The sequence below is a fragment of the Acanthisitta chloris genome, unplaced genomic scaffold, assembly GCF_000695815.1.
Source record: "Acanthisitta chloris isolate BGI_N310 unplaced genomic scaffold, ASM69581v1 scaffold32981, whole genome shotgun sequence".
Taxonomy (NCBI): Eukaryota; Metazoa; Chordata; class Aves; order Passeriformes; family Acanthisittidae; genus Acanthisitta; species Acanthisitta chloris.
In genome coordinates this window covers 53978-69739 of record NW_008655059.1, presented here as the reverse complement: position 1 = coordinate 69739, position 15762 = coordinate 53978, and the positions used below count along the sequence as shown (strand labels likewise).

The 15762-nt window shown below is 37.0% G+C and overlaps 1 protein-coding gene across 1 annotated transcript in view; it reads left to right on the top strand.

Moving 5' to 3' along the window:
• IDE (insulin-degrading enzyme) overlaps positions 1–15762 on the top strand; it is a gene marked incomplete at its 5' end in the record, with an annotated part of 48672 nt that overhangs the window by 29986 nt on the left and 2924 nt on the right. The window contains 9 exons of the mRNA XM_009083761.1: positions 595–739; positions 2730–2840; positions 4108–4228; positions 5768–5859; positions 8084–8195; positions 9166–9333; positions 11951–12223; positions 13928–13989; positions 15526–15598. Of these exons, the coding sequence (XP_009082009.1) occupies positions 595–739; positions 2730–2840; positions 4108–4228; positions 5768–5859; positions 8084–8195; positions 9166–9333; positions 11951–12223; positions 13928–13989; positions 15526–15598 (1157 nt within the window). The remainder of the gene's footprint in view (positions 1–594; positions 740–2729; positions 2841–4107; positions 4229–5767; positions 5860–8083; positions 8196–9165; positions 9334–11950; positions 12224–13927; positions 13990–15525; positions 15599–15762) is intronic.

Here is a 15762-nt window from a genome sequence, read left to right as displayed (position 1 = left end):
ATATGCAGCAGAGCTAGCTGGCTTGAACTATGATCTCCAAAATACCATCTATGGGATGTATGTAAGTACCCAAATCAAGGAAAAGCTTAGAGCCTTAAAACTACTTCCACTCATCAACATTTTTATATTGATTTGATGGAAGGACTTTTATTTAAAAATCAAAGGCAGTTAGTCCTTTTGACCTTGATTATTAACCATCCTTTCTTTGATTTGAATTTTGAGTTGGATTTTGTTCAAAGTCTTCAACAGTCTTTCAGTTCACACTAAGCAAATTTTCTTCTTTATTTTTATATCATTCATGAAATGAATTAGTTGTAAGATTTCTTCCTCCATTTTTTTTAAAAAAAGAGCAACCCTAATCCAAGCTTACATATTTATTTAAGTTTGTCAGATATCTACTAAAAGCTTTCTGACTGATGGGGTAAAAGAACCCCTTTTCATGCTATTGAATAAATGGTATATACTTCAGCTTTCCTGTTCAAGAACTACCGATCATGAGGCTGCATATACATACTCTTCAGTCATGTTTCTTCATCCATTACTTTGTCACTGCTTGAGGTATCAAAGCATTTCTTTTGTTTTTCTTTTTGTTAGTCGCTACATTTATGCTGATCCTCTCCATTGCAACATGACATACCTGTTTATCAGGTTATTGAAGGATGATTTAAAAGAGTATACATATGCAGCACGCCTCTCAGGTTTGAGCTATGGCATTGCATCAGGAATGAATGCAATACTTGTAAGTAAGACAAAAAACGCAGGAGGAAATGAAACAGCTTGGGACTTGTTGAGCTTGGAGAAAACATTTGACTTCTGCATTTCTAAATGAGATGGTTAATGGTGGTTTTTTCCCCCTTGAATATATCTCATGAATTAAAGGCAATGCAAAATTGTGTTTTAACCAGCACCGAGTGCCGTGGTTCAGACTGCAGTGTCTCGTGAACATGTGTGCAGTGCAGTTGTTGCCTTCTGGTCCTCATTTTTACTTGCTTGCATGGTAACCTGGAAAGTACTATATTGCTGGTTTCTGTATAAAAAGATTAACCCTTCTGTGGAATGAACTTCAGCTTTACAGATTTTGTTCTAATCCTCTAATTCTGCTGTTGTGAGCTGTGAAAATGGATTGTGCATGTGTTCATTAGAGTGCAATGCTGGATATTTATGGCTTTTCCTAAGTGTTTGTTTTTATTGCTTGTTTTATAATCTGTTTTTTTAGTGCTGACAATACTTGGCAAATACTGGTATTATGATAAATGGGTATTTCTGACTCAGCTTCTCCTATGAGATATATGATAGGAGATTTTAGTAGTCTGTCTCGAAGCTCTGTTAAAAGCTTTTGTTAACCATCATTATATACCAGAATGTGTTTGGAAATTTCCTGTAGAAGTATTATTTTCCAAAGCATCTTAGTAAAAGAATATGCTGTGTATTGTCTTTACGTTTTCTGTTTGAGGGAGTGCTGCAATTTCTCTTTTTATCCAGGACAAATCTAATTTCCTGGTAGCATTTACTTGACTTACTGCAAACATGATTTTATGTTCTCAGTTTCAAAGCTTTCTGCTGTTTCTGTGGTTGGGATTAATTCCTTTCAAAAGAAAAAAGAGTGTAATTTTCTTCATTTTTAGTCACAGCTTAAAAGTTTAAGTATTATCTGAGAACTTGTAATGATCTTTTCTGTGTTGTGAGAAGATCTATAATAGATCAGTGTAACTGTACAATGTTGATACTTGAAGCAGAGACAGATGCTACACTGGAAACAGTCACCCACAGTGATCAGTGAGCACTTTGGGTTCCTGTGCTACTGTAGGATAGCAGCCTTAGTCACAAGGCATTCAGGATAACTTTTTATTCACATTCATGTTTCAGCTATGTTTCAGCAACTCTAGGAGAAAAAGATTCTTCCTCCTGGAAAGCAGGAATTCACCTGGATGTTGGCTTGTCTTCTAAAGCTTAGTTTTAATAATTAAACTGCACAAGTCCAGTGAAATTCCTGGCCCAAGATAGCAAATTTGGAAGTTCATTCCTGCCAAAAAAAAAAAAAGCCTTTTAATGCCTTTTTTTTTTGCTGGAGAAATTTTCTGTAGCTTGATGGAATTATATAGTACTTTTAAAGTTTTATGTTGTTTTTTAAGTGACCAAATTTATTTCATATACTTTCAAAAAATATGTCTGATCAGATCAGTATCTCATTTTGATTGTAGACTTAACTGCCTTGGTATTTCAGCCCAGCACCATCCTGGTTATAAATTGTGCATTTATAAATATACATGCACCCTTTTTCCTGTAGTGCTACTTACTTCCACTTATGTAAAATGCTTTTTTGGTTTAACAAGATAAACATGAAACGAGGTCAAAAGTAAATTGGAGAGAATATTTGAAAAGGTTGTGAGTCTAGACCTCGTTACTGAAGTGAGTAACCTAAAGTCATTTCAGTAGTCCAGATGTACAGTTTCCTGACTAGACTCAATGCTGTAATCATTAAGAATCTGTATCCTGAGTACAATTTGCACACATCAACATGAAATTACTTTAATTTTCTGCATTTGTAACTCCTGGGAAAATGTGCATTGTATTAGTTATCATCTGATGGGTAAAGGGATTTTATTTGAGAGTGAATAAATGTTCAATAACAGCAAATTCAGAGTAAGTATTGAAAAGTACAAGACTTTGGTAATTGTTTTATTCATTTATCTTCCACATTTAAAGCAAATTATGCACTTTTTCCGTAGCTCTCTGTAAAAGGGTATAATGACAAGCAACATATCTTGCTCAAGAAGATCATTGAGAAAATGGCTACTTTTGAGATTGATGAAAAACGATTTGAGATTATCAAGGAAGCGGTAAGATCCTGAGAAATGCACAGTTTGGGGTCATTTAAAACTGAATGCATTGACTTGAGATGAAATCTGAGGGCTATCCACGGAAATATCCCCAGCCCTGGCAGTGTTCAAAGCCAGGCTGGATAAAGCCTTGTGCAACCTGTTCTGGTGGGAGGTGTCCCTGCCCAGGGCAGGGGGTTGGAACTGGATGATCTCTGAGGTCCATTCCAACCCCTTAACGTACTGTGATACTATGAAATCTGGGTGGGGAGATGGTCAGGGGGCAAATCTTAACTTTATATCTCGGTTTGCTGTTGGGAAAGGCTTCAGTGGGACCTAGCCATAAAAGAAGGCAGAAATGGATGAAAGGGGAAATAAAGTGTTGAAAAGATCTGCAACATTACTTCTCCCCATGTGTCTTGGCTCCTGGGCCAAGTAACCAGCTGGTTAAATACGTGGTGACTTCTAGAAGTCAAATCAGATGGGGAGGTTGCAGTTTTTTCCCCACTTGTATCTACACTGAACAGATAAGGGAGATACCAGCTTCTGGCTTCTGTTGGGAACTGACAGAAGGATACGTCCTCAGCAACTTCAGGCTTGCTGTTTGTCACTCATGTGCCCTGAAATTAATTACTGTTTTCCTAAACTGGAAATGCTCCCAGCTTTCCAAAACTATTAGTTTGCACATTTCAGTTCCTCTGGTAGAGGAAAAAGATTTTGCTTGTTTTGTAAAGGTGCAGCTGGACTAGAAAGGAGTTTTTGTGGAGAAGCTCACTAATTATTCTCTCATACCTTCTTTATCCATGCAAAGAATTTTCCAGATGCTCCTGGTTTTGTCTAACCAAGTCAACTGAAGGAAGCAACTGGAAAAAAAGTACATTTTCTTTTAGCAGTATTCCTCCACCCTGCCCAGTCCTCAGGATGTGTATTTCCTGGGCAGAGCAACTTGATCTAAATACTTACTAGGTATAACTGCGGCAGAGCAACTTGATCTAAATACTTACTAGGTGTAACTGCATTAATTGGTTTTCCAGTCATGAATTTTCTGTAAGAGTTTTACTTCATGCTCTTTTCAGCTATCTTAATGGTTGCTGCTCAGTCCAAAGGCCCAGAAACCAAAATTGTTTCATTTAACTCAGTTTTTTAACAGTTTTAACAAGCAGGAGAATGTTCTCAGTATCTGAAATGTCTCTTTTTGATGGTACATGAAGTTGAGAGTACCATGTTAATTTTTTGTTTAGAACTCTGTTTCTAAATTTCTAATTGGAACTTAATTATTTTGGTTTAGTACATGAGATCACTTAACAACTTCAGGGCTGAACAGCCTCACCAACATGCCATGTATTATCTCCGACTCCTGATGACAGAAGTTGCTTGGACCAAAGATGAATTAAAAGAAGCTCTGGATGGTAATGTTCTGCTGCTTTTAAACTTCACTATTTCAATTTTTTTCCTATGGAAAATGTCTTGCTACTAAACTAACGAGGGTACCTAATTTGAACTCTGCTCACTATTCAGTTGAAAATGAAGCTCCTGCAGTGCCAGACCTGAGCTGCTGCTGGTCTTGCTGCATTTCAGGTTTCAGGAAAGTATAGTAGTTCAGGAAAAAGGCCTCAAATGGCAAAACTTTGCCAGTGGAAGCTGAGGCAAAATTTGAACAGCTTCGTGGGTATGAGCCTGGGTGGGGTGAATCCAATGCTTAACCAGCATTGGTAAAATCATTTGACTCTAGTTGACATCTTGCATACCCATCGTTTTGTATTTGCATTGTACTTCCCCGTGTGCAAACTTATGTTGTATTTTCCATTATCAGGGAATCCTAACTCATGTTTCTATAGATGATACAGAACTGCAGCTAATAAAGAATAGAAGTTGTCATTTCTGTAGATAGTAATAATAATAAAGAACATTGTGGCTATTAGAAGAGCAGGTGCCCCAATATTTGTGGGCGAAGAAGAAATTTCAAATGAAGAGATTTAATTGATTCTAAAGGCCAGGCTGGATGGAGCTCTGAGCAGCCAGGGTAGAAGGTCTCCCTGCCCATAGTAGGGTGGTTGGAACTAGATGATCTTTAAGGTCTCTTCCAACCCAAACCACACTGTGATTGTAGTAACAGCTGAAGAACTTTCCCCTACCTGTATTTTACTGTGTTGTAACAAAAGGCTGTTACTGGGACAGTTTGCAGAGTGTCTTGTAATATCTTCTTGGAATACACCGAAACATTCTTTTCAAGAATTGTCTTTTGTCTTTATTTGAGGGGTTTGATCCAGAGTACATACCCATGAACACCACATCCATTCAACCTTCCTTCCTTTCTTATTCCATTGATTCTATATTGTAAACAATACTTTGCACTGTATATGAAAACTGCTTTGCAAGGCCAGGCTAGCACAGAATGTGTATGAGTTGTGCATGTGTATACTCTGGGATATATTTTAAAAATGTTTTTGCAATATTTGTATTGTATTGTTTGTTGCAAAGATCCTACCAAAACACTATATTTGAATTGAGGGTCTGTTTTTTAGTCCAAATGGTAAATGCACAGTGTGTTTCTCAGCTGTTACAAACTACATACTGCTTGTTCAGTTAATAACTAAGGCTTTATCTCAGAACACCACCTGAATGATTGCAACTGTTTTCTCTGGAGAATGAATGTTTGTTCAGCATGATTGGAAGGAAGGCTTTTTCCCCCTCCCCCCTTTTTTTTTTTTTTTTTTTTTGGAATTGGGTAGGACAGTATGTGAATTCCAAATGTAATAAACTGTATGATGAGTGCTGCTCTTTAGACCTGGAAGCATTCCAGGGTTGCATTTTTAAGGAGACATTCACTTCTTCATGATGATGAGTTTCTCCTCCTCTAAGAAATGCACCATATCTAATGATGGCTTAGGTACTTCTTAATTTTAAAATGCATCTAAGTAATCTAACTGTCTAAATATCTGTTCTAGATGTGACCCTTCCCAGGCTCAAGGCCTTTATAGCACAGCTGTTGTCACGGTTACACATTGAAGCTCTTCTCCATGGCAATATAACAAAACAGGTTGGTGTGATTCTTTCTTTAATAAACCAAGTTTTATTTAAAAGCAACATAAAAAATAGAAGACTAGTTTAACCTTCTCAGATCTTAAAGCAGTTTTGCCAAATGTGATTTCATAATTTAACTCAGTATGGTTTTTTTAATCTTCATGGGAGTATCAGAGTGTAATTTTTTCCACTTTACATTTATTAGGCTAAGTGCTGCCCTTATATTGCTCTCAGAAGTTTAATAAGGAACAACTCTAAGATCTAAATATTTGAAAGTCTATGTTGCATGTCATTACTGTGATCAAGCTGCGTAAGGAATGATGTGCTGTAGATGCTGCTTTTCTCCATTTAAAACTTTTAGACTAACCAGCAAAGATTTAAGAATTCAATATCTTTCCAAATTAAATACTTTGCACAAAGCTAAGGAGGAATGGTGGGCTGTAAAAACCCACAAGTGTCAGCTCTCAGTTTGGGGGGTAAAGGTCAGAAAATGTTTGGTTTGTCTTCCATTAAAATAGTAATGATTTGTATTTGCATGCTCAGTTAACCAAATATTTTAATATCTGTACCAATACAAAGTGTAACACTTTTCTTGTATATTTTGACATTCTTTTTTCATGAGACTTATTTGCAGCATTTCTGTGTTAGAACAGCTCTGAAATACTTTACTAGCAGCAGATGTTATAAATGCTGCTAGTGACTGCTGAATGTATGGAGGAAAAAGTTAACTAGCCAGGAGGGGAAAAACAAAAGTATGAAGGAGCTAATAGCATGGGTAGACTAACTTTTTCAGGAAGGTATCTAAAATACTTATTTCAGAATTTTATAGATATTCTTCATGCGGATACATTTAAAAATAGTCTCTTTTTCCTTCCTTATTTCTTACACATTTGTATATGAAAATCACTTCCTTCTGAAATAGCACTGAATGACCAGAGTTTTTAGATTGCTATGTTGGTGCAGTTACATCAGAGAAAGGTATTCTTTAGTTGGCATCATGGGTGGCTGTTGAAGAGTCCTGCAGCTAGAGAGCTGGGAAGGATGTCCTGTTCCACACATAGCTGTGTGATGCTTAGAAATTGCCTGCAGACCTCCCTGAATAGATGTAGGTAGGACATCTTCTCTGGCCTTCAGTACCCATGATGTGATCATCACTGACAGAGCTCAGGAATGTTAACTTGGACCTAGGAATTTTTTCCAACTGAAGTTAAATCAAAATTTACATAGTCTTACGAAACCTTTCAATAGTGAAAAAATTTTCAGTGAATCTTAGACCTATTTAACTGCTTAAAATTCCCATTTAATTTAATTCTGATACTTGTTTTATGACAATTCCTTTTCTTTATTTGCTGCAAGTGGATGAACAGTGAAGTAATCCTGTTCAGAACATTTGTCTGAACAGTCTTGTTGTAAATATTGTAATATGGTGACTTGATTGAAAAAATATATAGTATTTTTCTCTAGTCTTTCAAACTGGGAGATGATGGGGAGGTGTATGTTTATTAAGTTTTCAGACCTGTATTTGGGCAGTGAGTCCTAACACCACCAGCATGTCAATGGAATGCATGTTTGAAATGAACCATTAATTTGTTTTCTTAAAATTTCATTTACTGAGATGTCATTTGCTTTGAAAAATGACATTTTAGGTATCTCATTTTCAAACTTTGAAAGGTGAGCACATCAAACTGGTGAAGGTGTGAAAAAAAAGCCCATTGAGCTTTAATTTCAGAAGTATTTGGGAGGGGTTGAAGTAGTTAAACATGTAGGCAATAGAGAAAACATGAAGGAAGGAGGGACTAGAGGGAATGGTCATAAGCTGAGACAGGGGAGAGTCAGATTAGATATTAGGTAAGATTTTTCCCTGTTAGGATGTTTATGCACTGGAATATTGCCCAGGGAGGTGGTGGAGTCACCATCCCTGGAGGTGTTTAAGAGGTGTCTGGATGTGGCATTGGAGGATATAGTTTAGGGGTTCCAGCAGTGACAGGTTAATGGTTGGACTTGATCTTGGAGGTCTCCTCCAACTTTGATGATTCTATGATTCTAAAGTCTTCTGCCCCAAGCTCCCACTTTCATCTACTTATGTTCTACTCTATTTGTATTAGATTACAGTATCTCTGCTTTCTATTCCTGATTGGTTTTTCCCTCACAGCACCATCAATAACTGGAAAGTCTTATCCTGCTGTTAGGTACAGAATAACTAATGATCATTAAAAATCCTCTTACGTTTTCCTTTCCAGGCAGCATTAGGAATTATGCAGATGGTTGAGGACACTCTGATTGAGCATGCTCACACAAAGCCACTTCTTCCCAGTCAGCTGGTGAGATACAGAGAAGTGCAACTTCCTGACAGTAAGTTAAATGGTTTATTTACCATTTTTAACACACGTGAAATTGAGATTCTGCTTGCTGGTGAAATTTAAAAATGTATATTACTCCGTTGCTGGGAGTGAGTTTGGAAATCAGACTTACTTCAAGTCATTTTGAACTTAAAAATCATAAATATAATTAGGTTGTGGTTTTGTTAATAAAATTACATATTACTACATGAACTTTCTGGTGCTTGAAAATCAGTTTGATTTAATTTTCATTTTTTGTATGTAAATTGGACTTCTTGGGGGTTGGAACTAGGCGGTCTTTAAACCCTTCTATGATCCTATGATTCTGTAATTCAGTTCTAATTCACTCATTATGATTTATGGAAGTAAGAGCCCTGTCCCACTCTCTGCTGCACACAGTCTACACATTTGAATAAACACCATTCTTGGAGTGTTCACTGACCCTTTAGTGGAGGATTGTACTAAATGACTTGCGTTCTGAGAAAACTAAAGCTCATATGTAAGAGAAGAAGTTCAAGATATTGCTGTGAGTGATGACACACATGTAGCTGTACAGCCAAAGCAAATTACCCATAGCTAATCATCTGTCTGGAAACTACCATATACCAAAGAAGCTGTTGATATTAAACGCTGAATTATTTTTAATGTTCATAATAGTTTCTGATAGATTGTCTTTAGAAACTGCTTACCCAGTAGAGGCAATGCAGAATTTCACTCTAGCTCCAAAAATACTTGCTGGAGGAGAAGCAGCCAGTTTCAATTTACTTGCTGATATGCTCAAGCTGTGCCATTTTGGTGTGTTAAAATAATATATTCTTTTCTTATTTCATGAAACCTATGTTGTTAGTGGAAATTCTGCTCTTAACAGTCCTAAACCATCCATTATAATTCCATTCCAGAAGACGTGGACCATTATCTTCATAACTGTGGACAACAACAATGTACATTTTTATGAACTTAAATGTTTTAACTTCGTCTTTTAGGAGGTTGGTTTGTATATCAACAGAGAAATGAAGTCCATAACAATTGTGGCATTGAAATATATTACCAGACAGACATGCAGAGCACTTCTGAGAACATGTTTTTGGAGCTCTTTTGTCAGATTATCTCCGAGCCTTGCTTCAACACTCTGCGCACCAAGGAGCAGTTAGGTGAGTTCTCCCATGGTGATTCCGTGTCTGGGTGCACACATGGATGCACTCATGGCCTTACATGAAACATGATGAGGTGTTCTTTCCCTGCTTAGTAAATTTGCCTTTTAAAGGGCACTTGGTAAATGTAAATCATCTTAGCTGCTGATGACTCAAAGAAATGTTACTGTGCACAGTCTAAAATGAGAACAGGCATGCATAATTTTTAAGATTGGTCTGAAATATGTGAAACCAGCTCTGACTAAAGAAAAATTCCATCACTGTACAGAAAAGTTTGTATTAGAATTTTTACCAAAAGGAGATTGGATCAGTTTCCTAAATTTCTAAGTCTTCAAGAATCAATAGTAGTTTGATCTTTCTCATGATCCTACTTCCAGGTGCACTTAATAATTCCTAGACTCCTAAGACTTGTTCAGGTTGGAAAAGACCTCTAAAATCATCAAGTCCATGTGTTAAACTCTAAGCCCTATCTTAGGAATGCTGCTGTATAGGTAGTGGCAAACTTCCATGTTGGTGAAGACCTAAATACATTTCAGGCTATTAAAGGACACAGCTGTTCATTGATAAGTCGAAATTATTGTAATCTGAACCAGTAAGACTGTGAACTGGTAAGGTTATTCCCAACCAGGAGAGACAGAGACTCTGCATGACAGCTCACAGGATTGAAATACTGGTGAGGAGGAACACAGCTTTTCCAAAGGTGAAAAGCAGGTGAATGTCTCAGTATGATGACTGTGAACTGCCAGAGATGTCAGGCAAGATTAGACTTTTTGTGAGCAACTTGCAGAATCAGCCATACAATATTCATCATAGCAATCCTGTCTGTCTATATATCTGCTGAAAATAGGACAGAACCCAGGTTATTTAACAGTGCTGGTGGCAGGTTTTGTACAGAAGTTTGAAGTAACCTCTAAAGAGGAGAGGGAGGAAACAGGGAGGAAGAACTATGTGTGTCCAGCACCACATAGCTGCCAAATGATAGCATGCACAAGACCTGGGAGGGAAGACAGTAGAAATACCAGAAAAACTGAGTAAACTTCATTGAACTGTTCATAAGATCTCTGAGAATTCTTAGGGAGAAAGAAGTTCAGGAGCTAGCAGTAGTAGTAGTAACAAGAACTCTTTCAAGAAGTGCTTTAGCACTGTGAGGAAGTGGAACAGAAAAGTTGGCAATGGTGGGAAAATGTCACTTAAAATGTCAACTGTGACCAGATGATTTCCAAAATAAATACCAGTCATCAAAGTCTAAGGCTTTGAACAGGAAAATAACAGATTAGTCAGGTAAATTCAAAGCTTCTAAAGAGTTCAGGTGTGATGAACTCTGCATTCTATTACAAAGAATAAAATTTTGAAGTCCTGGAATTAGAAGTCTTATCATGGGAAATTTGTGGATAATAGATGAGGTGTTGGAAAAATAAACATGGTTCCTTAAAAAAAGGGAAGAGAAAAGTGGGGAAGTGACAGGTCAGTCAGTTTAATTTTAATTCCTGGAAACTATGAAATAAGTTATCAAACTAGTTATAAATTAATGGTAGGTGACTGAGAGACACTTAGTGGAGTGCCTAGGTGGAAGTGCCACACATTTGGATGCAGGACTTTGGAAAGTCAGGACTGGAGCACAGAGAACAGTTCATTTGAAAAGTGGTGTCCTACAGAGCTCTATTGTGATCCAATGTTACTTGGCATTTTCATCAAAACTCTGGGTGATAGAAGAGTATACTTACTAAATCTTCAGATAATACTGAGTTGGGAGAGGCTGCAAGTGTGTGGGAAGACAGAATTAGAATTTAAAATTAGTTTGACATTTTGGAAACATGACTTGAATGAAGATAAGATGCAGTTTGTTAGGAGCAGTTTGGCAGGAACAACCCATGGCACAGATACAAGCTAGGAAGCAACTGGCTAGGTGGCAGTTTTGTAGAAAACTCTGCAAGGCACAGTGGATCAGCAGTAGAACATAAATCAGCAGTGTCATGCTGCTGTGCAAAATGCTGGGATGTATAAATGGAAGCTTTCAAGATGCACTCAGTAATACTCCTGAATTGTTCAGATAAGGACTTTGAAATGCTGTATCCAGTTCTGACATGAGCATCAGGGCACTGGGAGAAAGCTATAAAACACCATTAAAAGACTGAAATGAGACTGATTTGTTATTAAAGGAGGGGGAGAAGACTGAAGAAAGGATTAGTTGTTCAGATTAGCAAATGCTGCAACAAAAAGGGAATAATGCTTTATTTTTATCTAATAAGATGAAAAGTAACAGTCTTACATTGCAGCACAGAGAATTCAGATTAGATGTTATGAAAAAATAGTAAGTTCCTAATATTGAGTCTAATGAAACCCTAGAGTACAGCTTAATTTCCAGAAACCTAATCCTGGTGATGGAATTGCTTTTGTTTTGTCTTGGTCTGCCTCATCTCCTCTGAACTGGTATTTACCTCAGTGAAATAAAGATGCTTTAAAAAAATACAGTGGCGTATTTGGAAAACCTGTATTATTTTGTTTATAATACAGAATGGAGTTAGCATAGCATCCTTTTCTTGTCGAGCATGGCAAGTTTGGCAGAACTCATTGCTGCAACAAGGTTTTAATTTGTGGCTGTTGTTGTTTTGCCAAGGATACATCGTGTTCAGTGGCCCACGGAGGGCGAATGGCATACAGGGACTGCGATTTATCATCCAGTCTGAAAAGCCACCACACTATTTAGAAAGCAGAGTTGAAGCATTCTTAAAAACTATGGAGAAATGCATAGAAGACATGACGGAAGAGGCCTTCCAGAAACACATCCAAGCTTTAGCAATTCGTCGTCTAGACAAACCAAAGAAGCTGTCAGCAGAATGTGCTAAGTACTGGGGAGAAATCATTTCCCAGCAGTATAACTTTGACAGAGGTAAGACAAATTATAATGCCTTTAAAACTGAATGCTGTGGTTTGGCTACACTTGTGACTGCTGAGTGTCATATTCATTTGGAAACAACTTAAACTTTTACATAGCCTACAAATAATTTAATATCTTCTTGACTGAGCTGCATTCCAGTACAGTTTGATATTCCTGACAGTACACACATTTGAGGAACCCTATTCCTTCTCCCATTGTGCAGTTCTTTTGAGGGAGTGATGGCAGAGGCAACAGCAGGTATCTTAACTAACATACAACCTACCTCAGCTTAGACTAGATTGGAAGAAACATTAATGGTTTTTGATTTTTTCATCCATGAAACTTTGAAGCATCTAAGCTTGTAGAACACCAAATGAGATCCAACTTGTAGTGTTATTACTGAAAATGGACTGACAAGTATTTACAGTGTGATCTTACATAATATTGAAGTTGTATTTTTCCTTTATCAGCACTGTTTGTAGATTCTTAATCCAAAATACTGAGGTATATTAGTAATACAGCTTCTAATAGTAAAAGAAATAATCAGTTTAGGCACAGATAAACTTTTTCTCACATTTTTGTATCTAAACTCTCATTGACAGCTGTAATTTTCTGTCTTCATGCATAATATGCTTCCTCCAGAAAACTCACTCTGTATTCTGTGACTTCTCTTCTGCTTTACATGCACCTTATTGGCTTTCCACAATAGCAAATACAGGCTTTTTGGTTGACAATGACTCACTGAACTGTTTTAATGATGAAGAATTAGTCATCTATCTTGGTCTGGAGAGAATGAGAGCCACTGACAAGGTTTCATGCCTGAGCATACGGAATGGCGTGGAAACTTACCCCTTCAAGTATTTTTTATTTGTCTGATGAAATAGTTAAATTCTTTTTCTGCCTTAAATGTTTCTGGTTTTACCATACTTGGATCAATATTATCTCTCTGGAATTTCTTTGTTAACCGTAGCCATATCTTTCATATCTAAATCTTACTCAATTTACAATTTCCCTTGACTTTTATGTTTACTTCCCTTCTGCCCACTAGTAATTTTATTTCATTAATGAGTATAATCTGACTGGAATTGTCAAAATAGGAAACTCATATTCCAGCCTTAAGAAGTGGAACGATTCCCTTCCTCTCCCTCTCCTCCTTCCTCTCCCTCTCCTCCTTCCTCTCTCCACATTTTTATTACTACTTCTACTGTTTTCTTATGATTAGTTCATGACAATTTAATTTATATGAAGCCATGTAGCAAATGAGACACCTTGTTCCCAGATGCCTTAAAGGTATGATATAGGCACCATTCCTTGCATCCTGCCAAAGAGCATCCTACCATCTTGTTTCCTAACTGGGACTAAAAGCCATCTATAATCAGTCAGCATTAGAAATATGTAACATTGAGTTGAAGATAATACACAAAAGTAGGCATATCTGTTTTAGCTGCTGAATATCATACAGTGCAATCAGCATTCTTCAAACATGCATTTTTCGTAAGTCCAATCAAACAGACTTACTGAAGGATGATTTTCTGCCAAGCTTCCAGTGACACTTGTAGTGAAACAAGTATTAACTTGAAAGATAATAATGAGAAGCATGTAATTTGCAGTCAATTGCAGCATCTGAATTTGAAAGAAATACACTCTGAATAAGTAGTGTGCTAATAACCAGATGTGATCTGCTGACTTACCCTAATTTTTGCTATTGTTGTGCAGATAACATTGAAGTGGCTTATCTAAAGACCCTGACCAAGGATGATATTATACAGTTCTACAAGGTAAGTTAGTCATGTGGTTAAAATGTTACTTTGAAAAAGATGTAGATACAACTGAATCCTATTTGTACAAGCTAAGAAAGCATATACTGACACATTCTAGGTAGCTCATAGAATCGATGCATTATTAATTATTAATAACTTTATATCCTGAATATAAGTTAGTTTAATGGAACTGTAAAAATCGTGGAGGAGGATTGGGTTTTGTTGTGGTCTTTCTTTTTTTCTTGCCAACTCTTATTCTTCCCTTTTTCATTTACCCTTTCTTTGTGACTATAAAAACTGCTGCTCTATGACCAAGCTTGGCCAAAACTGCACATTTGTTCTTTTCTCTTCAGCCAGTAAATGATTCACCTTATTTCATGTGCATGAATTGTGAATGAAGTGGGTATTTTTAAAGCTTTGTTCACTGTAAATCAGTGGGTTTTTTCCTTCCTCTAATAGTTAGGTGGAGCAAAGGAGCAGCATAATGATGCAGTAACTGCACATTGCAACTCAGCATGAAGTTGCTAGATGGGTATCTAATATAAGCAGTTGAAATCCTAGGGGGGCATCTGTCCCTGTCATGTCCATGTGGTCCTCCCCCATTGTTAAAGAAATTGGGCATCATTCTTTCTGTTCTGTGATCTATCACAGGCAATGGTATTTCATGATATTGCAAAGTGTTCAGAGTGTTTTATTACTTACAGACCAGCTAGTAGCTCAGGGGAGACTTTGGAAAGTAAGTTCGACTTAATGTCTCTGGAATTTATTATTGGATGGAGAAATTTCTGCCTGTGGTGCAGTACTTGGGTTTGTGTCTGTGTTCTTCCCTCCCTCCCTTAGGTGGAAGGGGCTGATGTCTTTCAAAATGTTTTTTTCTTTTGCACTCTGCATTACCCTTTTCTGTCCAAGGTAATGTTTGCATTGCTGTCTGAGGTTTAGTGTCTGATAGTGTCTTTGTGTCTGTGAGATTTAGTCTTTATTACATGGCTCAGTGAATACCAACATCCTTGGGTGGGTTGGTTGGTTTTATTTGGTTTAATAGTATGGGTGAAGATATGCAGCAAATACAGTTAGTAGATGGAATTTCTATACCTGTTGTTTAATAAACTTGAATGAGTATGTACATTCTGGTTTTGTCAGAATCTGTGCTGTTTTGCTTAATACATGATAATCCAGCATTCCAGAGCAGAAATAAGTGGCAAGATTGGTGAGCTAGTCCAGCTAAATTAATACTTGTGTTCAGGGTGATGTGCTTCCAGAAGGATTGAGAATTCTGCAGAGATTTTAGGTTGTATTCCTGGTAGTGTGATAGTTAATGACTGAATTTCTGTTAGTTTTTCCGAGTTCCAAGCAATGCATGAATGTCTTAACTTGATTGTAAAATAATTCAGAGTACTGTGTGGATGACTTTTAATAATATTTGAAGGGGCATCCCAAAATTCATCCCTCATTTTAAAGCTTGAATTAAATTTAAATGCTCTCATTCTTTTTATTGTTTTATAATGTCTCAGGGATACTTCCCACACCTGAAGGGTTTGATGTTTTTTACTGTAGGTGCTGTTGGCAATAGATGCTCCCAGAAGACACAAGGTGTCAGTACATGTCCTTGCAAGGGAAATGGATTCCTGTAAGTATTGTGCTGAATAAAGTGATTAATCAATTCCTGTTTGGGCAAATCGTAGTTAGAGATAGCTGTGTTCTATGATACAAATGCACTATAAGATAAATCAGTTTTGGAAATTATTTCAGAGGCACAAGTATTTCTTTTTATACGTTTTCTTGACATTGGGT